The sequence below is a fragment of the Camelus bactrianus genome, chromosome 25 (genome assembly GCF_048773025.1).
Source record: "Camelus bactrianus isolate YW-2024 breed Bactrian camel chromosome 25, ASM4877302v1, whole genome shotgun sequence".
Taxonomy (NCBI): Eukaryota; Metazoa; Chordata; class Mammalia; order Artiodactyla; family Camelidae; genus Camelus; species Camelus bactrianus.
Window position 1 is genome coordinate 3,816,413 of NC_133563.1, and position 23,766 is coordinate 3,840,178.

A 23,766-nucleotide genomic window follows, 5' to 3' on the forward strand; every position below is an offset into this window, starting at 1 on the left:
TGTTTTAAATTTGTTCAGTAAACCTCTTGAGAGCCATCTTGAACAATTGAAGGTATTTTTTTAAATGCCATCTTTTTTTTTTTTTTTTTTTAATGATAAAAGACAGTAGCTCTGGCAAGTGGCTTCTGACTCGGCGCATTTTCTTGGTGGACACACTAAGTGGACGAGAAAATGACTTAGAAAGTCAGCCAAGATTAGTTCGAGTTGCTACCCAAATATCACTGAGGTAAACAGACGTCCAGGTGTACCAAATGAGGCTTGGAGTATGTGGGAAAATGTTGTAGTAAAAGCGTTTACTAGTAATTATCAGATGAAAACAGTAAGAGCCCCCGAACTGGGCCGATACACAATGTGTCCTTAACTGTCCGTGTAGGTTGGTGTATGTTACTAGAGGGGAGGAGCTGAGGGGAGAGTTATGTCAGAAGAGCTTGAGGAGTTTTGCCAAAATTCACATTTAGGCCCGACTCTAGACCTACTGAATTAGAACGGTGGAGATGGAAGGGGGAGATCTTGGGCTGAAATGGGTGTGTTAGAAAGAGCCTGCCAGGCCATCGCAGCAGGCAGGCCTCCTCTGGCTCCCTCGCCTTTAACAGCTGCTCTTCCGTGTTGGCCCTCGTCTGTTACCAACGCCTCCCTCTTCCAGGACACTTACTGATGACCCTACCTTAGGGCCCGGCAGCCCTTGTGTGTCTTTTACAGTGTGAGAATCCTGTCTCTAAGACCTTCATTGGTGTTCCCACTCCAGTATTTTATGATGTGCCCCTTGAATACACTGATGCAAGTCAACACCATCATCTTTCTGGTGCTCAAACAGACGTTATTTTTTCACTGTCTTTTCGTTTTGATTTTCATAATAATCTTATGAGATAGGCAGTAGACAGAAGCCTTGTCACATACCTTGCTGAAATCCAGCAGTACTGTTTTCAGCATCCCCTCAGTCTGCTAATGTAGCATCTAACCCTAGTGAAAACAAAATTGAAACTAGTCAGGCCTGACCTGATCTTGCTGAAACCATGCTGGCCACTGGGCTTGGCACTTGCCCTTTGTGAGTTGACAAAGTGTACATTACTAATGCATTGAATTCACCAAAATGTACCCCACTATGTGCTGTAAGCAGTACTAGATATGGCACGTCTTATTTTGTTAAGAATTCACCTTTTTTGAAAATCAGGCTAGTATTTGTCTTTCTCTAGGCTTCATGTAACACCTCTTTTGAGCAGTCCCCAAAAGTGGTTCACATTACTTCAGTGACTTCATTTGTAAACTTCATACGATCTAGAAAAAGAAAAGTTTCTAATTTGTCTCAAAGGGTATATTTGAATACAAAATTTTGACCACTTCAGATAGCCTGCCTTGTTACCATTGGTTTATGTCTGACCTTCCCTGGTTTTTAGTAACCGGTTGGTTCTGGATCACCAAGACTATCCATATCAAATTCAGAAAAAAACGATGAGTTTAATGTCTGTTTAAGGGCCTAGATGTATTTATAACTAGAAATGAATTTTCTTTTCAACAGCATCCACCTTGTACCCAACACAAAGAATGGAAACATCTACCCTCCCCTAATTACCATTGCCTATAGTGACGTTGACGTCAGAGACCCCACCAGCCAGTCTGTGGAGGTGAGTCCCGCCCTGATCAGTGCCCCTCTGTGTGTTCATATAATACTGATACAGTTTGTGTTATGGTCAAAGGACAATTAGTCCTTTTTAAAGTTTTAAATAAACACTGCACTTTATGTAGTCAGGACTTAATTTTTTTTTTTTTTTTTTTTTTTTACTAACAATGGTAAGAGGTGAGTTCTTATGGATTATGAGTGTAAAAAAACAAGAATGAAGTGTTGGAGTAGACAGTGTCACCAGCGCCTGGGCATCCCTGTTCAGGACCCTGGGGTGCAGTGAGTCATGCAGTGTCTGTTCCCCTCCTCTGTGGTCATCTGCCTTCTGTTAAGCTTTTGTCTCCTTGCCCAACTAAACAGGAACTCCAACTAAATGGGCATGAGTGTCCGTCTTCTCGCCCGCCTTGCCCACTTGATGGAGACACACTTCAACAGGCAGATTACTATAAGCTTTATAACTAAGAGCACTAAAGGAACTAGAGAACATGGTTTGGACCTGCAGCTAATTAGTCTTCTGACTGTTTCCCCGACTCAACTAAACTGAACCACGAAACTGAAGTCCTCCTCTGCCTGGAAGGGCCTGTATATGGAAGCAGGACCATATACATGCTGAAAACAGGCTACACCAAAGAGAATGAACCTGGGAAAGGCTGAACCATTTACAGACAGCCCCCCCAGGCAGCTGAAGCATCCTGCTTTGAGGAGGGGTAAATGAGAGGCTTAAGATAAAACCAGAACTAATCCTCCTATGCTTTTTCCTTGCTCCCTTCCCTCCCCAGAAACATGAGAATTGCCAGGGGGAGTGTTCCTCACTTACCTCCAGGACTCACTAATAGCTTTTAATTTCTACTGTTTTACTTTTCTGGATTTTGCTGTTCTGGTTCTTCAGCCAGTGCTCTGGCCTCTCTATTCTCCTTGGACTTGTACTCAGCTACTGTTGGATTCAGGCTTTCATTAAGCAGAAAATAGGCACATAACATAACTCTTCCCTGAAAGATTTCACATCCTCATTTGTATTGCCTGATCTGATGTTGAAGTTAGTTCCTGTTGCCTGAACTTGTATCCTCTGTAATGAGAGAAGAAAATCCAGGAACACACTTAGTAACAACAGAAGACTGCCTGGTTTAAATATTCTTGGAATGATCGTTCTTGAGTAACCAAGGGTATATTTATTTTAATATAAAACACTTCTGGGTGCTCTCTTTGAATATTTTTCTTGTCCAAAATATTCTAAGCTAAAAGTCTTGACAAATTGGAAAATGATAGAAAAAGAGTTGAATCATTAAACTATACAGATGAAGCCCACCTCAAATTCATTCTAGTTGCAGAATGTACAGTTCTTTTACCATTTCTTAATTTCTCATGGCAGCTATTGCAAAAGTTCTATATTAATTTTAAGCATCCAGCTCTATCTCTGCTCTCTACCAGTCGCAAATAACCTGCCTTTCCTATTGTGCTTAGCAGCTCAAAACCATCCAGTATGAATTCCCTCAGATTTCCCTTTAATACTTCAGGACCTGTGTTCCTTATCTTTTCCGGCTCTTGTTCTTATTTCTAAGAAATAAGGACCCTTCACCCTTTGTTAAGCAAATCTTCAGCCTGTACTTACTGATGGTACTTCTCCAATATCCTGTCTCACCCCCAAACCCTCTCTTCGGGCAGCTTCTCTGCCGGCCCCTTCCTTTGCTTATAACACCCTTTGGGTTGTCCCATCTTAAAAATCAGCGAAAACAGCCAAACAATAAAATCTCCCCTCAGTTCTGCCAGCTCTTCCGCTTGCTCTCCTGCATCTTGCCTTGACTTCCCAGCCATCTCCTCTTCCATCATTTGCAGTCTGGCTTTTCCCATTTTGCTTCTCTGGAAACCTCTTTCATGAAGTTAGCAATGAATTCCGCATTCACTGGCTTTATTTCTTTAACTTGACATTTACCCAGTTGACTCTGGAACAACACGGGTTTGAGCAGCACTGGTCCGCCTAGACCTGGATTTTTTAATTAAATACATTCCGCAGCGCTGTGCGAAGTTGGTTGAATCACAGATGCAGGGAGCCAACTGTAAAGTTCTGTCTGGATTTTCAGCTGCCCGGGGTTGAGCACCCCAAACCCCTGAGTTATTCAAGGGGTTGAGCTGTACAACATTTGACTACACTGTTGACCTCGTCCTTCTTAAAACCCCCTGTTCTGTGACCTTGGGAAGACTTAGGTGTCTTTCCTCTCCTACGTCTCATGCCCCTGCTTCTCTTAACCCTTTACTGGTTTCTCTTCCTCCTGTCTCAATACAGTCATGTCCCTAAAACTGTTGTTAATCTGCCTCCTTAAGGTGTGATTGTTTAGCCATTTGCTAATTCTTGGTGCATAATATCAGTCACATTCTTCAGTTACAGAAACCTATCAGAAAAAAATGTATGATTGGTTTGGCTTGACTGCTGTTAACCTAGCTAACCTAACCTACCTCCTGATGAACCCCTCCTCCTTTAATATGTGTTCAAAAGGGACGTTTAAAGCAACATGAATAGGGGTAAGGGCATATAGCTCAAACGGTAGAGTGCGTGCTTAGCATGCATGAGCTCCCGGGTTCAATCCCCAGTACCTCCTCTAAACATAAATAAACCTAATTACCTGTCCCTTGCCAAGATAAAATAAATAATACAATTAAAAATAAAGCAACATGAATAATTCCCCAAAGTGTATCCATTTATGTATAAATAAAGGTCAACTCAAGTAATACTGATAATTTAAAAGTATGGCATTTATCATAAAATCCAGCTACAGATGTATTCTTATAGTAAAAGTAGGTTTGTGTTATTTAATTTCAGTGTGGCTAATTTGCTTTCTTTTAAATATCAGGTTTCTTTCTCAGTCAGATATGAAATGGATCAAGGTGAAGCACACGTCCAGACAGATGTGAGTTTATTTTGAACTGTTAATATTTACAGTATATTTTTAAATTTTTTAAAAAAAATTTTTATATGTACAGGGAAGTTGTTGAAATAAAAGATTTGCCATATATCCGTTAGCCAGCCTCCCCTAACGTGAACATCTTACATGACCATAGAACAGTGATGATAATCAGGGAATTAATACTTGTGTACTCCTAGAAGTAATCTGAACACTCTTTGGGTTTTACAGAGTTTTCACTGTCCTTTTTCTGTTTCAGGACCCAGTCCAGGGTCGCAGATGGCTTCTGGTCCCCTTAGATCTGTGACATTTCCTCAGTCGTTCTATGTCTTTCATGACTGACTCTGACTCTAGTATTTTGGCCCTCAGTTGGGGTTATCTGGCATTTTCCCATGATTAGATGTGGTTTTAGCACAAATGCCCCAGGAAAGATGTGGTCCCTTTCTCAGTGACTCGTATCAGAAGATACTTGGTGTCAGCATGACTTAGTGACACTGATGTCAGCTTTGATCATGTGGCTAAGATGGTGTGTGCAGAGTTGTCCACTGTATTTTTCCACTTATAATTAACAAGTTTATTGTGGGGAGTTACTTGAGATTATGCATCCTGCTTCTCGTTATTCTTTTGCCCTCTAATTAGAAAGCATCCATTGATAATTCTTGCTGATAAAAAGTACTATGGTGATATTTGTCTGAGGGTGATTTTGTACTTCTGTCATTTCTTCTACGTTTGTTAACTGTACGGAGGAGCTATCCCTTTGTCCACATTGGTTTATTTATTCAATTATTTATTTAAATCATGAATATTTATTTATCCTAGCAATTTTGATTCATTACTATCTACTTTCTTGCTCAAATTTTCCCAGATTTGGCCATTGGGAGCACCTTCAGTTTGGCTTCTATGTCCTCTTAGCATACCTTCCACCACCGTTTTTTGAGTATTTCCTTACTTTCTGTTTACAGTATCTTTGAACACTGATGAGGGAAATTAACATAAACTCCAAAATGTTCTTTGTTCCATTTAGATTGCTTTGGGTGTGTTGGGTGGACTAGCGGTTTTATCGTCTCTTTTGAAGACAGCGGGTTGGAAGAGGCGCGTTGGCAGTCCCATGATTGATTTGCAGGTATGATCTCAGGAATTTTTTAAGTATATTTTTATCTTTTGATTGTTTTATATTCTTCTAGTAAGACACAACCAGAGGGTGAGTAAAAAGTTGCCTTGGGTTCTCCGGGGTGTGTAACTAGGAGAGGGGTGTGCTCGCCCCCACGTTGCTGTGGGCCATTCCGCACCACGGCAGTGCTGGTCTTGTTTCCCCACGTCCTCGCCAGCGCTTGCTGTCCTCCCAGCCTTTCCATTTTTGCCAATCTGGTAGGAAGAGTGGTGTGACTGTTGATTTAATTTTCATTTCTCTGATTACTCTTCCTATGCTTTATTAATCGTGTTTCCCCTTCTGTGAACTTCCTGTTTATATTCGTTGCCCACTTTTCTGTTAAGTTTCCAGTTTTTCTTGTTTATTTAAGCAAATTTTTTGTATTTTATTTATTTAAAGGAGTTCTTTTTATTTTCTCAATACGAATCCCCTTTTGGTTTTTGACGTTGAAGTTTCCACTCTGAGGGTGACCCACCTGTTATTTTATCTGTGTGTTCCTTTGTTTAACAGAAACTCTTGGTTTTGATGCTGTCACATCTGAATAGGTTTTCCTATTACGGCGTGTGCTTTTAGGATCTTGTTTGGGAAAGCCTCCCCTATCTCAAGATCAAAAAGATATTCTCCCATGTTTTATTCTATTAACTTCATAGTTTCACTTCATTTAATCTGTTTTTATATTTTTGTTTTTCTTTTATTTTTATCTGTCATTTAGATAAAAGCTTAAAAGCTTTCTAAGTTTTACATGTGAAATTCATTTAGTCCTCACAATAGCTCTGTGAAATTAGGTGTTATTATCACTCTCACTTTATACATGATGAAATTGTGGCAGAGGTTAAAAAAATTTCCTATTCATTTCATTTTTATAGCAACTAAGTCTTAGGTGGTATTTCTATTTAGCTGATTAAGAACGTGAGAAAGGCAACGTGATGAACTTGTTTGGCCGGAATGTCTTCCTGACTCCAAAGCCAGTGTGCCAAGAGGAGCAGGGCTCGAGTCACTGTTCAGCAGAGTCAGGAGAGGCTTCCCAGAGGAGTGGACTGTAAGCGGGTTATCTGCGCTTCACAAACAGTCCCTGAGGGCCTGCTCCCCGAGCGCTGGGCCCTCTGCCAGGCGCAGGGGTTGGGGGGGTGTTGCTGAGCAAAGGCAGGCGTGGTCTCTGCCCTCAGAGCTCACGAGAGTTTGCCAGAGAGAAGGGAAGAGTATTTGATGAAACAATGCCCATTTCATTCCCCAAAACATTTGGGATGAAAGTGTGGAGTGGTTAATTATTGAGTGAGTGGTTGGAACTGGCACATGAGGCTGAAAATTTAATTTTGGTCTAGGTTGTGAGGGGCCTTGTGGGTCAGGAGTCTATACTTTAGTGAGGAGTCAACTACACATTCAAGAAGGAGAGGGACACAGTTTAATTTACATCTTAGAGAGCCAGCTCTGGTGGTAGTATGGAGGATAGCCTGAAGAGAAGGGGTCCGGACTAGAAGAGAATTAGGAAGCAGGAAGCAGTTCTGAATTTCTTGGATGGTGAAAGATGAAAAGTGTTGAAGAAGACAGGCTGTTGAGAATAAATCAAAACGTTAGAACCCAAAAGACACCTGGGAAGTGGCCGCAGCTGGTCTTTCTTGCTGATCCACGGGCACGTGAACGAAGGCTTCAAGCCTGAGAAACTGAGCAGACAGTGTTTTTTAAAGTAAAAGTATAAATAGACTGAGTCTGTAACAGCTGTAATTCTCTCTTTAAATTGCAGACAGTTGTGAAGTTCTTGGTGTACTATGCTGGCGACCTGGCCAATGTTTTCTTTATCATCACCGTGGGGACGGGTCTTTACTGGCTTATTTTCTTCAAAGTAAGTGACTTCTGAGTCAGCCTAGATGCCAATGCCTGAGTGACTGGTCAGCGGTCTTTATAAAGGAACTGCTTTTATTGACGGTATTTCTGATCAAGAACGTTGAGGCAAGTCCTAAGCTCGCCATTCTCTGAGTGTGCTGTGTTGACTGAGTGCATCACCACCTTCTTCTTTCATGCTTTCCTTCAGTTTTACCTTGTGTTTAGTAAACACCTCGTGTTGTCATATTTAAGGGCATACTTTTATCACAGGCACAGAAGTCTGTCTCTGTTTTGCTACCAGTGCCGGCCCAGGAAGAACGTTTTGTTACTTTTGTGGGATGTGCTTTTGCTCTGAAGGTAAGTTTCAGAGCACAGGTTACTGAATTTAAAAGACCTGCTAATAAACGTGTAAGTCTTTAAAATGACATTGCTTTCAAATTCTTCGATGTACAATTTAGTTCAATTTTGGAAGAATGCATGAATTATTCTATTTTACTAGGAAGTCTCCTGTTATTTGTGAGAGACATTTCATTCTAAAAATCCACCTTAAATAATTTTTAATTTAATCTGTTAATTTAGAGTAAAAGGCACCAATTAAAGTGGATAAAGTGCTGAACTCTTAGCATTTGTTCCCTCTGCCTCCATGTTCCTTTCCCCCTCGTCCGGTGGCAGCCCTGCCCCCTGCTTCGTTGTCCTCTGCGTGGACGGGAAGCTCTTTACATGCCTCTGGGGTAGATCTCATCCCACTTGTTGGGGTTATTAAGGGTCTGCTGTTCCCACTGATCTGTGAGCTCCGTGAAGACAGGCATCACCCCATACTTAGATTTTTATCCTTTGTTTGATCAATAATGCACCTACTAGGAAGATGCCTTCATTTAAACATATTCTGTAAATGAAAAATATTTTTTTAATCTGAAATCTCAGTGCCAGAAATAGAGAAAAAAGTGAGAGCATTTTAAAACTTTAATTAGTATAAGCAAATTACAGTTGAAAATGCCTTTACTTATAAAGAAGTTGCATGATCTAGAGAATGAAATACGCTTTGGGGAACCTTGAGGAAGAGTCATTTATGCAAGAGTGTCAGGAGGAGGTGGTACGTCCCCTTTCGTATCCCTATTTTGATGAAAGGCAGAAGGGAAGGCGGGTTAATGTGTGTGTAAACTTTCTGTGAATGTGATGATTCCATGTTACTCGATGAGCTTCTGGTGCTCCCCTCATGCTGTGCACCTTTGTCACTTGTGAAAGTTATATATTCTTGTGATCACAGTATGTTTGTTTCTTAAAGAATTAGTGTTGATTTCATAAGCAGGCTTGATGCAGATACTTTCAGGTGTTTTGCTTGTCATTCTCAGGCTCTTCAATTTTTGCATAAGCTCATCTCCCAGATTACCATAGACATATTCTTTATCGATTGGGAGCGGCCCAAAGGAAAGGTTCTTAAAGCTGTTGAAGGTAATGCAAATAACCATTTGTACCAAGAGTTTTTTGCCACCCTTGCAGAGCAGAGAAAGTGAAACTGTTTTACTCACTTTGTCTCCCCAACCAGGTGAGGGTGGCGTCCGGAATGCTACCGTTCCCGTCAGCATATGGAGAACATATTTTGTAGCAAATGAATGGAACGAAATTCAGACTGTGAGAAAGATTAACCCACTCTTTCAAGTACTTACTGTCCTCTTCTTTTTGGAGGTATAAACTGATGTAATTGTATGCAACTTATGAGTATCTCTTACATGGTCATTTAACATAATTCCAGCTGAGTTTTCATATCAGTGGAAGAGTTCTCTTAAAGTTAACATATGGTTATCAAGCCGTTAAAAAATACACATACCATGAAATTTACCATCTTAACCATTTTGAAGCGTGCAGTTCAGCGCTGTTAAGTACATTCCCATTGTTGTGCAGCCAATCCCCAGAACTCTTTCCATCTTACAAAACTGAAACTGTGTGCCCATTAAACAGCAAGTCCCTCTCCTCCCCTCTCTGCAGCCCCTGGCGACCACCATTCTACTTTCTGTCTGTTTGAATTTGACTACTCTAGGTAAGGAGTGGCTTTTAAACCACTGGTTTGTAGCAGACTCCCCTGGGGAGCTTTTGCAAAATACCTGTGCCTCCCCGCACCTCACCCCTAGAGGTTAGGTTTGATTTGGTGGCCCTGAGGTGAGCCCAGGTGTCTGTATTTCAGGAAGGACCCCCTCTCATGATTCATACGTACTCTCACTCCTGTATTAGACCCGCCAATAAAAGGTTGGAATTTTCTAACAAATTATCATTGAACACCTACCGTGAACTGTGCTCTGTGTCAAGAGCTGGGGTGCCAGCTGGACAAGAGACACTGAATGGGCACATGCTGATGATCCCTTTACAGTTATTTCATGGGTCTGTGTAGAATTATCAGAGGAAGTATTCGGTACTGCATATGAGACTGAAATACAGAAACTATATGAGTAACAGGTTTTCTCAAGAATTAGCTGCTTAAAGCTTTAAAAGGTGCTGCATGAGAAGAAAGTTGTTTAGTCAGGTTAAGTTTGGAAAACACTTGATTCAGTGAAGTTGTGTGGCTTCCTTTGCCGTAAAACTTCCCAGAGCTTTTATTCTACGAGGGTGGAAGACATGGAGGTGCGTGTAATATACAGACTAAACTCATTTAACCATGGCTTTCTTTTATCAAAGAATGTATCTTCCTCAAAAGACATTTTGGAAAATACTGTTTTAAAGTATAAGAAGTATTTTGCACAGGGCTTGGCATATGTTAAAAACTCATGAAGTGCTGGTTATTCATTGGTAGTTTACTGAAGAAAGCTTTATTCTTTTGACAGGAATTTTTGAGCTTTGTCAATATATGTAATAATAAGGTTGCATTTGGCCTTTAGTCGTATTGAAGAGAATACCAAATGAAATAGCTAAATATTTGTATTAAATGCTTTGCAGTTAAAATACTGGATGATTATTTTTATCTAGATTTTCTACCATTTGTACAAACTTATATGTTTTAGTTTTTCAAGGTAAGGAGTAGGGAGTGGTGTTTCATTTTCAGACTAGAGTTTTCTTTATCCATGTCTGTTTAAATTGTTTCTTTTTCTTTTTATTTCAGGTTGTGGGATTCAAGAACTTAGCATTAATGGACTCATCCTCCAGTCTCTCCAGAAGCCAGTCTAGCTACATAGCCCCTTACAGCCGTATTCTGAGATACGCGGTATCTGCTGCTGCATGGCTAGTCATTGCCCTTATGCAGGTAATGACAGGTTGTACTTAAGCAGCGTCACCCCTCTGTATTTCAACTCTGTTTACCTGCCAGTTATCCTCAGATATTGACCACAACCTGATTTCTGTAGCATAAAGAAGGTAACAAGAGCAACAATAATACTAGCTAATAGCTAATTCTTATGTAGTGTTACAGTCTAGGCTCTGTGTTAAAGAATTGTGTTACAACTTACTTAATGTTTATAGTAGCCCCCGGAGATTCTTTTAGTGTCCTCATTTTACGCTGAGGCACAGAAAGGTTAAATATTTGCCTAAAGTCATGCAGTGAGAAAATGGCAGAACTGGAATTTGATTCCAGAGTTCATTTTTTATCAGCAGTGGGGCCTGAAGGGTCTCTCAGAGTCTGCAGCTTTCCTGTCATGGGAAGGGCTCCTTGTTTAGTTTATATGTAACGCTAGGAATTGCTAAGCCACCCTTGATATTTTTTTCTTTTTTGAAATGCAACTTACTTACATTTATTTATGTATCATCAAATCTCACTCAAATTGCCAGTTACTCCTTCTGGAATTTTTTTTGGAAATATTTATTGAAATACCTGAAACTAAAATATATCTTCTCAGGTCCCATGGCTTTAGCAGAGGATCTTTTCTATGCTTGCTTCCCTTATCTTATTAAAGTTTAAAAAAAAGAATGAAAGGAAGAAAAGAAAGAAGCAACAGCTAAAGCGCTTAGCTCTAGTATCTGCATTTCTATTTTCTTTCTCTTGTTTACAGACACTCCCATGAGTGGAAAGAGCCTTTTTTGATTAAAATTTCTTTAACTTTTAAATAAACAAATGAAGGTGAGACCTCTAGAAAGAAAGGTGAAACTTACTGTAACCTGGCGAGCAAATATTTGCCTTAAAGGCTGTTTTAAAAGATCTTTTGGGATTGAAATCCCGAAATTCCTACAGAATTCAATCCAGGAGTCATCCTGTAACCTAAGAATGGGCTTTAAAATTGCATTTATTTTAGATTGGTGAGACTTGTTCAAACTTGAAGCTATAGGATAGAGCTAATGAGGGATACTTTGACAGAAAGATAGACAAACAGAAATTAGAATTTGAAATAAGATAGGATCAAAACGATACGGGGCTTGATTTTTTTTCTCTTCCAGTTTTATTGAGCTCTAATTGACACGTAGCACTGTATAAGCATAAGGTGTATAGCATAATGATTTGACTTGCGTAACACCGGGAAGTGATTACCATGATAAGTGTAGTGAACATCTATCATCTCATATAGATACAAAATTAAAGAAATAAAAAGAAACATATTTTTACCTTGTGATGAGGACTCTTAGGATTTAGTCTCTTAACAGTTTTCACGTATAACATACAGCAGTGTTATATTTATCATGGTGCGCATTACATCTCTAGTACTTATTTATCTTATAACTGGAAATGCGTGCCTTTAGACTGCCTTCATCTAATTCCTTCCACCTCTGCCTCCAGCGTCCACCTCTGGTAACCAGAAATCTGATCGCTTTTTCTAAGTATTTGTTCGTTTATCTGTCTTTTTGGAGTATAACTGACCTTCATAGTGATTTGATACTAGTTCCTGAAACACAGCAGAGTGATTTGATGTTTCTGTACATTTCAAAATGATCACCATGATAAGTCTGGCTACTGGCTGTCACCGTACTGTGGGGTTTGATGTTTATCATCAGTATAATAGTAAGAAAATACTTATTTTGTACATATACCAATGTAACTTTTTGTGGATAGATCAGATTCACCTGGATGTAGAGAACTGAAAGGAAGACCATCTGGAGCTTTTCATATTTGGTTGAGTTCAACAACAGCAAAGAGCCAAATAGCAGTGGCTGAAATGGGGGGACTGTTGTCTCCCTGCCACGGGAGAGAAGAGCAGATGGGGCAGCGCAGGCCAGCACGGGGGCTGCCGTCAGGCCCAGAGGCTTGTTTCTGCTCTGCCCCTCAGGACTTCATCTCTGAGGTCACCTCATGGTCCTTAGTGGCTGATGGAGTTGCAGGGGCGGCCGGGGAAGAAGGCTCCACCCTCTCCTCTTCTTTTCTTTCCCACTGTGAATTTTTTGTTTGTTTGTTTTTCTTTTTGATTGAAGTATAGTTGATTTACAGTGTTGTGGTACTTTCTGGTGTACGGTAATCTACGCATAATGAATTACAAAACTTTAATAGTTAAGTCATATTATCATTTATGAGGCATTCTTCATGATTTTGTAGACCCGCAAGACACTCTGCACACTTGTGTTTTCTGTTCTCCATTTTGGAGGAAGATTATGAAGAGAAAGGCTAAAATTTTTATAAATCAAAACCCAGCAAAGAGAAGTAAAATATAAAGAGAACAAAATCTACCTACAGCTTAGCACAGGTGGTGTTTAGCTCATGTTTTAGGTACGAAGCATGAAACAGTTTGTCTCATCTCACATGAAACAAAAGCAGGGGCAGCACTAGAGCTGAATCATGAAAACCCCAGTCAGTTGTTGTTAGCATGCCTCTTAATTTTTCTTTCCCCTGGTTTCTTGTCTTGTGTGCTGGAGTCTTGAGCAGGTGACTGCTTGAGGGGGTGCTGGCAATAATGAGCCATGCAGGAAGTGTCAGCAAACACAAAAAAGCAAATCTGGCCTTCACCCTGTAGACAGTCCACCCGAGCTGTTTAGCCACATACCCACAGATGGATCCAAGCATTGCAGAGAAAAGAATAATGCCCTGAAACGTCTGTTCAGCTTGCTCTGGTCACTGTAATGCACTTGTGTGGGCAGCGAGCCCAGATGCTCCGGCATGACTGACAGGAGGGGGCCCGCAGGGAAAGAGCGGCCCCAACTCAGGGACCAAGGGGCCGGGCCTGGTCCTGCGTGCAGATTGGTAGGCCTGCCAAGGGGGGGGAGTACGATGGCGGCTCACCCTCTCCTCTTCTGCGAGTCTTTTGAGAAGTATCTTCCACATCGCCTTTGCCAGAACCTGGTCACATGGCCACACCTCCTGCACTGGCATCTCTCAGCTGGGCAGCAGTGTTCCCTCTCAGAGAAGGGGTGGGGGGCCTGTCACTAAGGAGAAGGGGGAAGGATTGTTGAGACACAGCTGGCCATCTCGGGCGTCACCATCTAACCTCTCGGGCGTCACCATCTAACCTCGTTCTTTGTTTCTCACTCTGTCATTTGATAAGAAAGTATTTCTCTACACGATCACATTCTCAGATTATCAGTGTTGCTTCCTCAGGTATCCTTAAGAGTTCCTGTAGTCTGTTACAGTTCCATAAATTTGTCTCTACAAACTCTTCTTTTTTTTTTTTATATGGCATAGTGTTTCAGTCATACATATATTCATTTTTATATTCTTTTTCATCATGGGTTACTACAAGATATTGAATATAATTCCCTCTGCTATACAGAAAAAACTTGTTGTTTATCTATTTTTACAAACTCTTCTTGATTCTCATGTTAGGCTTTCTTGTTCACTCCTTATATTTCTCTAAACCCAGCTTCTTCAATTTTTAAATGGTAGCCTTTAGTTTTTAGACTTTAGTGTTGCTGTTTTTCATGTCCTTTAGAGGAGTTTTTAAAATACGTACACAGAATATTTAGGAAAGTGTTCTCAGCATTCAGCAGCTGTAGACTCCTTTCTTTATTCCCTCCCATATCTGAGAACATTTTATGTACTAGGCTCTGTGCTGAACTCAGATACAAGGTAACAAGAACAAGGGACAGACTGTGACCAGTGCTCTGCAGGGTGCATGTGGGGAGATGAGATAGCGAGCACATGGAGGGAAGGGGAGTGGAAGTTAGCAGTGGGGACAGCGGGGGCCAGCTTTACACTGGGTGGCAAGGAAATGTTATCCTTCTCTGAAGCATATCTAAGAAGATCTACAATGCATACTTTTCTCTTTTGATTTATAAAGCTTCCCTTTGTAGTACTGTTATTAAATCTATGTAAGAAAACCTTTGAAACCATTCCACTTGAATATTTAACACCTTATCTGTAGCTGAAACAGAATACTTAACATCTGCTTTTCAAGTGCTGCTCTATCAGAGAAGATTAATTTGAAAAACAGCAAAATCCTTTTTTAACGGATTTTGGAATTTAGGAGATGAGCAGAATCGCAGAACCAAATGTAGATCTGGCCATTTAATGCATTGGTTTGTCCTACAGTTTTTAAAGCCCCTTACTTCCTCCCCCTGTGTTTGTCCTGTCTTATTTTAATGACACAGGAAAGGTTTTTAAATTCAGAATAAGCCCCCTCAATGAATCTTAGCACATTCCAAAACATTCTTTTGATGGAAGAATCAGAAATGATAAGTAGGATTTTATCCCACAGGAACCGTTATTGGCCACTGTGTTCTTGGTTGGAACTTCTTTTTTCTTAAGATACTACACTGTGGCTATAAAAGCAAATTAAATCCTAAACGCTAATCATCATGAACTTGGCTTAATGTTTCAGATCGTGTTCTTTGTTGTCTTTTATGAGAGATTTATAGAAGATAAAATTCGACAGTTTGTTGATTTATGCTGCATGAGTAATGTAAGTACTTTCTGACTTTCTCTTGCACCTGTTATTTTTCCCTTTTTAAAGGTCATGAGTATGTTCAGAGAAGCTTTAAAAGTGATTTGCTGTGATTGGATTTTTAGTCTAATTTCCATTGGTGGTTAATTCCAGAGATGGCTATAATGAGCTGCAAGCTAATATTTACTGCCTTCATTTTTCCTTCTTTATTTGCAGTTTCTTAATTATGAATTCCTTATGTTACCAAATAGTTGACTCAGCCCAAAGTCCCTGAAAAGTTTTCGTATATCAACCCTGTTTCTTCCTTCCGTGGACGTATCTTCAGTCTCTTTTCCATCTACTTTTGTAAATAACCTCATTATCCTTTATTACCTTATTATCCTCTTTGTATGTTTTCCAAGAATTTAGCGCTTATTATTTTCAGGGAAAGGAAGCAATTTTAAGAAAAACTTAATTTTTATTGCTTTGCAGATGAGTTGCTAATTGCTCCTCCTTCTCTTTTGATAGATATCAGTGTTTCTGTTATCCCACAAATGTTTTGGGTATTACATCCATGGTAGATCAGTACACGGGCACGCCGACACTAATATGGAAGAAATGAATATGAATCTTAAGAGAGAAGCGGTATGAATGTATTTTACATCTTTTTGTTTTTTAAGTTTAGAGATGGGTTCTCTTAATCTAGGATTTGTAATATTTTTTTAAATCCTCATTGATTACTTTGGAAAGCAACTCATTACCCTGAATATTGAAAGAGGATGAATCAAATTTCATCCTGCAGTTCCTTTATGAACTGTATTTCAAAGAAATGAAATAATTCATGAGGAAATTCCTCCTGATGGAAGATAGACAGTAAAAGGGATTCTAAGTTAGAAAATCACCATTTTGTAATGACTGATGGATTAATGCATACAGGCCACAATCATCAGTGCTTGCTAAAACAAATAAATGAAGGATGACAGGGAACTTTCTAATGAGGAATCAGGTTGACATAATCTGAACACACTGGCTCAATCCTACTACAAGTAACAATTAAGAAAACTGCCATTATGCACTTCCTGTTACGATGCAGTAAGGAAGTACAGAATATCACCCATGAGGTATTCTTGCCTAAGAAAGTTAAAGCCAAATATGATGAAGCTTCTAGATCGAACCACCAGTTTACAGGAAATAGAGGGGAATAGAGGGACAATAAGTGATACCACAGGAAGCAGTTAGCCAGATCCAGGATGGGGGATATCTTACGGGACAGATGACCTAGTGTCTCCAGCAAATCCAAGGCACAGAAAGAAAAAGAGAGGTGGTGGTGGTGGTGGTGGTGAGATAGAGAAATTAAAGAAAATAACAGTCGAATACAATGTGTGGGCTTTGGATGCTGATTCAAACAAATGGACTATAAAAAAATAAATCTTTGGAAAAAATCTAGGAGATTCAATAGGCTAAATATTAAATTACATTAAAGAAAGATTAATTTTATTAGGTGTGAAAATGGCATTTTTTTAAAAAGATCTTACTGGTTACAAATACTTAAGAAGTATTTACAGATGAAATGACCTAGTATCTGGGGGTTTTTTAGAAAGAAAAAAGTTGGGAGGACAGATGAAACAAAATTGGTAAAATGCTGGTGATTGTTGAAGTTGGGTGATGGACAGTTTACTGTTCTCTCTACTATACACATTAGAAAACTTCCATAAGAAAATTTAAAAAGAAAACTATATGCTTAAGAGGAAAAACCAAGGGGATTTGTTGGTTAAGGGACTGTAACTCGGACTTGTAGGAATCTAATACATGATAATAACATCTCAGAAAGGAACAATTTATTTGATACATTGAGTTGGATTAGTTGGTTAATATTAGAAATTACACCTGGAATGAAAAGTTAAATGTTGAAAAATGAAACTATAAAAACTTAGAAAAGACTATTTCAGACTGAGAGGTGACAATCTAAGCATAAAAAATAGAAAGCATCAAAAAAAGGAATATTTACTAATTTTACTTTATTAATGTAGGACATTTATATATCCAACAATTATATAAATAAAAGGCACAGGGTAAAATTCTTGTGGTAAATATGGCAAAGATGTTGATAACAATATTCAAAGTCATATAAATCCATAAGCAAACACTAGGTTAAAACCTCAATGGAAAAATGACAAAATTTTGTAATATGTAAATAAATAGAAGAGACTAATAAACTTCTAAAAATATTCAGCTCATAAATCATGAAATAAATAAATGTAAAAATAACATTTTTGCTCCCTTCAAATTACCAAACTTTAAAAAAAAAAACTAACACTTCGTAACATCAAGGACATGGTGAAATGGGCAGCCATTAAACTGCTGGTCTCAGGGTGAATTTTACAAACCTGCTGGAAAGCGTTTGGTGATATGTATATACCAAGAGCTTTTTAAGAGTTCACTATCTTTGACTCCCTAATTCTGTGAATCTAACTCAAGGAAGTAATTAGCAACTTGGATAACTAATTAGATTCAGAATTTTCTTCAGGGGGGTTATTTATAAGGGAAAAAATATGGAAAAATGAGAATATTAAGTAAATTGGTTTACCTATACAGTGAAATCTTAGGTAGACATTAAAAATCATGTTTTATCGAACATTGAATTGTGTGGAGAGTTGCTCAGGATATAACACTAAGTGCAAGAGAAATCAGTGTGATCCCAGCTAATGCCATCTTTATGTATGTACCTAGACAGTGACTGGAAATGAATTATCTTAAAGTACCTGTATCTCTTGCTGTTGAGATTATAGGTGGTTTTTTTTTTCTTTTTTGTATCTCTCCATATTTTATAAATTCTTTATAGTAGTGTGTGTTTTTTCAATCTGGGGGAAAATTTTTTAAATAGAGAAGTTCACTACACATAGACTGCTTTTAAGTAGAAAGTGGCAAACCAACTGTTCTATCTGCAGATAAGGTTTAGACAAAGGAGAAGAATGTTAAGCTCTAGAGTAGGCAAAGTCAAGAGGATGGAAGCAAGAATACCTGAGCTGAACCTTGCTGCATCTATGAGAGCTGGCCAGGTGGGGTGCAGTGCAAAATGTTACCCGTATGTGGTTCTCAGCATTCAAGTCGTGCCAAAGAGACTTGAAATAGATAGATATCTGGTCCATAACATTAACCACTGGGTCAAGTATTGCTGCCTTTTTATTGGAACTAATTAAGGAAGTGTTTTTAAAGTGTTTAGAAAATGAGAAAGACCATTTATAAAAGTAGTTAGTTCTAAGACTAGACTTTCTGGCATGCATTAGAAGAGCAATAAATTAATCATAAAGAACACTAGGAATGTCCGTATACAGTGAACTTAGTATGAGGTTTCTTTAAAGTAGGGCAGAGTGAAGGAGATGCTATAAAGACCTGCAAGGGGGTATGACAAAGTAGAAATTAGTGGAACCTAGAGGGGCAGGTGGGAACTTTGGATAATATTAGAGTCTCTTTGTCCTCGAATATAGTTCTAGGACAATTTCAATTGGCTTTCGAATCTTATAATATTAAATATTACATTTTCTTTTTCAGATAGTCACAATTTTCATAATCTTGATTTTAATTTAAACTTATTTAACTTTCCAGGAAAATCTGTGTAGCCAGAGAGGTTTGGTACCCAATACAGATGGTCAGACTTTTCAGATTGCAATTTCTAGCCAGATGAGACAACACTATGACAGAATTCATGAGACACTAACAAGGGTTTGTATAAAGTTCAATTCAGGTATATTTTGTCAGTATTTCATGTTATTTAAATACCAGGAATGTAAGGCATGCTACATTTATCCTTGTCTCTTTTTCACATCAGAGAAATGGCCCTGCTAGGCTGTTGAGTTCACCAGCAAGTACTTTTGAGCAGAGTATAAAAGCATATCATACTATGAATAAATTTCTTGGCTCTTTCATCGATCATGTATGTATGTCAGCATTTATTTCTAAGCTAGAATCAGCAATTTTTTAAAAGTTAACCAGGAATGTCAATTATTTCTTCAGTAAACCAAGTCGGTGGACTTAGAACCCTTGTGGGGTTTTTGTTTGTTTGTTTTTGCTTTAAAAATTAATACTGTGGCTTAGAGTTAGCTTATATAAAAGTAAAATGAGATTTTTTACATGTCTCTTAGAAGATGATTACTTCAAAATATGGCAATACTGGAATTTTGTTAGTTTCCAAAATGTTATATTATTTATTATAGAAACATGTTTTACCATGGTTCTATTCCTGAAAAGCTTGTTATAAATTAATTTTCAGTATATCTAACCCTAAATATTACTAAGGGCATTTAAATTTTAAAACGTTCCCAGAGAGAACTTTGTTATAAAACCTGGTGCAGTGAATTGTCTTTTTGAAGAACAGGTTTCCTTTGTGTACTGTTCATTTTTCTTTTTCTCTCCTTCTGATTTTATACAAATTGGGATGCTTTGTTTCACTGCTGTTTTTGAAATGACTTTTGCTTTTTGTTTTAGGTTCATAAGGAAATGGACTACTTTATAAAAGATAAATTGCTTCTTGAAAGAATTCTTGGAATGGAATTCATGGAACCAATGGAAAAAAGCATCTTTTACAATGGTATCTTTTGAATGCCTTTGCTGAACTTGATAATTATTTTCCAAGTTTGAAAAAAAATGCTCTTGTGGTCATTGTCTTGATTTTATAAATGTATATAGGAAACCTAATGACTTTAGCTAATTTCAAGGAATTAACAGTAGTTTTCTGTGTCCCATTTTATTATTCATGTAGCAAAAAACAAATATGTAAAAGATAATTTTTCTACAAGAAAGTAAAAGAGCTGAATTTTAAAATCAGTCGTACACATAGGAGAGAGTAAAACAAATACGTGAAGTTTAGCTTTTATTGGAATGTTCCTTCGGTGGCACACATAGGAGACACGTAAAGAGAATAATGTTTGCGATTTGGCTTTAACATTTAATGTTTCACTTTATCCAGATTCTTAAAAGTTGCAAATATCTGTGACAGGAATAGTGACCAAGCTGGCACTTTGTCAGTAAAAAGGCACTATGTGTGTCACTTTCAGTGTGACCGGTGTAACCTCTTGTGTGGCTTGGGAAGAGTGGAAATGCTCTAACTGATGTCACTCGCCCGTGTGTTACTGAGTGCCACAAGCTGTTCCAGTCCTGGGATGCACAGCCAGCGGTCCCTCCCTTGGGCATCTTGCTTAGTAGACTATGGAAGTAGGCGTGTGATGGGAGACTGGAGTGATGCTGGGATAGAAATCCGTGCAGACACAGGTTACACTGGGTGCAGGAAGGAACGTAGAAAATTAACCAGACCCAGGGTGAAGCCATACAGGCCACACTGAAAAGTTTGAACTGGGTCTTAAAAATAAGTTGCTGTTGCCAAGCAGGAGGGTCCAAGAAAGACAGGCAAAGACATTTGTGCAGAAGGTAGAACCTAGAGGAGGTGGGAACCTTGAATGATGTTAGAATCTCTTTGTCTCAAATGTAACTCCTATAACTGACATACAATAGCCATGAAGTATTACAGTAACTAGATTCTATTGTGCTGTTTTTAAATATCCAAACTTTATCACCAGAACTTTATCACAAGTTTATTTTATTTAAAATTTTTAATTTATATCTTATAAATTGCTTTTTTTTAATAGATGAAGGCTATTCTTTCAGCAGTGTTCTGTATTATGGAAATGAAGCCACTCTTCTTATTTATGATCTGCTGTTCTTCTGTGTTGTGGATTTGGCTTGCCAAAATTTTATTTTAGCAGCCTGCCTTACATACCTACAACAAGAGGTAAATGTTAAAATTTTTTCTGGATTTCTTTTAAAAGAAATATGTTAGAAGTAACTGTTTATTTTTATAGCAGAGAGTAAATGTCTACTTTTACTAGGAGTTTATAAACATTTAGAATATGATTAACCCTGCCAAAAAAACACAAAAACATTTCAACCAAGTTCGTTCTACGCTGTCCTTCAGGGTCAGTGAAATACTGGGCTCCTGTGGAGGGCATAAGTTGCTTGAGCAAATGTGAAAGGAATCCAGCAGGAAGACATTTAAATTGCCAGTCTCCTAGAGGCCAGAAGTGAGCAGTAGTTAAAGTCCCATTCACCCTCTGCACCAGAGGTTAATGTAACAAAAAGGCGAACACTGGAGATCTAGCTCAGGGTCAGCCACTTTACCTCGTCACTGTCACATGTTCCCTTCCTGCTTGGGTGAAAAACAACTGTGTGGATGGGTGTGGAGCCTGAAATGGAGACTTCAAGAAAAGCCAAATTTGTTCTAGAAATGTTAGTATTAATATCACCCAAATATTCTCCACTATGTCAAGGAAGTACATGAGGTAATAAGATAAATTTTATTAGTTCCTGATAGAGACCTAGGAATATGAAGAAATTCTGTTCCTAACAGGTCTTTTGCTATTTCCATAATTTTTAGAGCTAGAAGAAACTTGCCTTGCCAAATATTTAAAAGTATATTCCTGTGAACATGAGAGGATTTGTATTATTATTTATAAAAATATATTCTAAGTAAGGACATACAGTGTTTCAATATTATGAAAGATGACAATAGTCTTGAAATAATTTTATATATCATCATGGAATTCAGATGTCAAATACATGAAAATAAATAATTGAGTTATTAGCTAGTTTAATTTACATATTTTAATTGATGTGTGTATTTAATTTCATTTATATATTTTTTATTCTGAATTGTTTTACCTCTTTTTTAGATTTTTAGATTTATCCGTAATACAGTAGGACAGAAGAATTTGGCATCCAAAACATTGGTGGATCAGAGATTTCTGATTTAATTTATTGACTAGATAAAGACTCAATTATAATCATGGCAAAAAAAGTCATGATTATCAGATTAGTTTGCCATATTTTTTAAAATTTTGTAATACAAATTATTCTATTTTTGTTCTTTAATCTACAGAAAGATTTATTTTTATAACTTGTGGATATGTAACTTGCTTTGTGGCTGTGTAATGTGATATAATGGAAAACATGAATGTTGCTTTCAGCAAAACACTTTTTTAATGATAATCAAAACAATACCCATCATTTGTCTCTGTAGATTATTTCATAAACTAGGTTTGCCTACGTTTTCTCAATTGAAAAAAATTTTTGATTCCAACTTTGAGCCTAGTTTTCAATTCAGTATTTTCTTGTTTTATGTATTTTATAGTTAAATAAATGTTGAAGTTATTTTCAAGTTTACTTAGCAATTTGAAATTGTATTTGGGCCAGCTCACTTTGTCTCATTCTAGCTGCTCACCCTGCTTGGCAGTAGACTGTCCTGTTAGATTAAGAGGCATCCCGTGCAGTGGTGCATGTCCATTCCTTTGTGTGCCCGTATTATCAGGCCAATACACTCTTCCGTGAAGTACATTCATGTCTCTGATATCATTTACATTTATTAAACTGTAATGTGTGACATTTTCCCCAATATAATTTTCAATATACCTTTTTATTACTTAACATTTTTAGAGCACTCCCAAAGTTTTGCTCTTCAATTATGTTTAGACTTTATAAAAAATAAACTGTAAAATATCATGTTATGCTAACAAGGTTTATTGAAAGCAAATTTAGGCTTCATAGTTAGTAAATAGGCTTGTATTTTTTTTAATAAGAAATATTAGGAGTCAAAATATAATTAATGTAAATCCTGAGCCATGTGGCTAACAATTTTTTATGAAATTCTTTTTCTTCAATATACTCTTTAATAATCCCTTTTGTTGTGTACCATGAACTTGAAAGTCACCTTGTTTCAAGTGTAATGGTCATTAACCCCCAAACCTACATTTCTTACTTTCTTCTATGTTAATGCTGTATAAATACCTAAATGTAATTCTATGTAGATATTGTTTATATTTCTGAATTGAAAATATGGAATAAAACACTTGATGTTTCTCTTTCCTGTTGGATTAATGTTTATTTCATAAAATAACATTTAGGAAAATAACACTGCTGGGGCCAGGTTCCCCAGCCATTGTCAGAGTTGACTCCTTTACATTTCCCTGAATCTTGAGGATGGCTGAGGAGGAGGAGGGAAGGCTAATATGTCCATTACTTTAAACTCCAGTTTCTTAAGGGTCCCAGGACAGAAATGCCTTTATAAATGTAAGCCGCAGAGGTAAGTAAGTGTACCAGGGGGGTTTTTAAACCACCTATTCAGAAGCTTATGAAAGAAATACAGCTCTCTTACCACGTATGAGATGTTAATATTTATGTGAATGTTTTTAAATGGAAATTTTTTAAATAGGGTCAGGTTGCTCACCTGCTGATAAATTAAGACAGAGAAAAGACGTTTGAAAAAACCATTTTAAACTAGGCTTGTACATTATTTTTATTTTGGTTAGGTTCATAAAAATGTTTTCAAGTTTTCATACGCTGTTGACTCCTATGTTTATACCGCCACGAATTAAACTTTGTGATCAGGTACCTAATTTTCTACTGGACCCATAATCTTTTGTCCATTTCTGTAAGACTGACTCATTGTACTTTGTATCTTATGTCCCTAATTTTACCTAGAAATATTTGATAAATGTTTCATCATTTCATAATGAAACCACTCTAGGTTTACCT

General features: G+C 37.8%; 1 protein-coding gene and 1 pseudogene across 5 annotated transcripts in view; one reads left to right on the top strand and one right to left on the bottom strand.

The window, feature by feature from the left end:
- The window catches only part of TMEM67 (transmembrane protein 67), a 44,252-nt gene extending 21,155 nt beyond the window's left edge, over positions 1 to 23,097 (top strand). For 4 of the 5 annotated variants that reach the window (XM_010968395.3, XM_074353255.1, XM_074353256.1 and 1 more), the window contains 16 exons: positions 103 to 226; positions 1,517 to 1,622; positions 4,465 to 4,521; positions 5,540 to 5,638; positions 7,407 to 7,505; positions 7,757 to 7,843; positions 8,839 to 8,938; positions 9,033 to 9,172; positions 10,578 to 10,718; positions 15,145 to 15,225; positions 15,715 to 15,831; positions 18,793 to 18,909; positions 19,016 to 19,120; positions 19,672 to 19,774; positions 20,829 to 20,971; positions 21,909 to 23,097. In XM_010968395.3, the coding sequence (XP_010966697.1) occupies positions 103 to 226; positions 1,517 to 1,622; positions 4,465 to 4,521; positions 5,540 to 5,638; positions 7,407 to 7,505; positions 7,757 to 7,843; positions 8,839 to 8,938; positions 9,033 to 9,172; positions 10,578 to 10,718; positions 15,145 to 15,225; positions 15,715 to 15,831; positions 18,793 to 18,909; positions 19,016 to 19,120; positions 19,672 to 19,774; positions 20,829 to 20,971; positions 21,909 to 21,989 (1,700 nt within the window). In that variant the 3' untranslated portion in view covers positions 21,990 to 23,097. The remainder of the gene's footprint in view (positions 1 to 102; positions 227 to 1,516; positions 1,623 to 4,464; positions 4,522 to 5,539; positions 5,639 to 7,406; positions 7,506 to 7,756; positions 7,844 to 8,838; positions 8,939 to 9,032; positions 9,173 to 10,577; positions 10,719 to 15,144; positions 15,226 to 15,714; positions 15,832 to 18,792; positions 18,910 to 19,015; positions 19,121 to 19,671; positions 19,775 to 20,828; positions 20,972 to 21,908) is intronic. The other variant, XM_045505445.2, reaches the window with a different exon arrangement.
- LOC141575064 (signal peptidase complex subunit 1 pseudogene) lies at positions 13,183 to 13,489 on the bottom strand (annotated as a pseudogene).
- Positions 23,098 to 23,766: the final 669 nt, after the last annotated feature.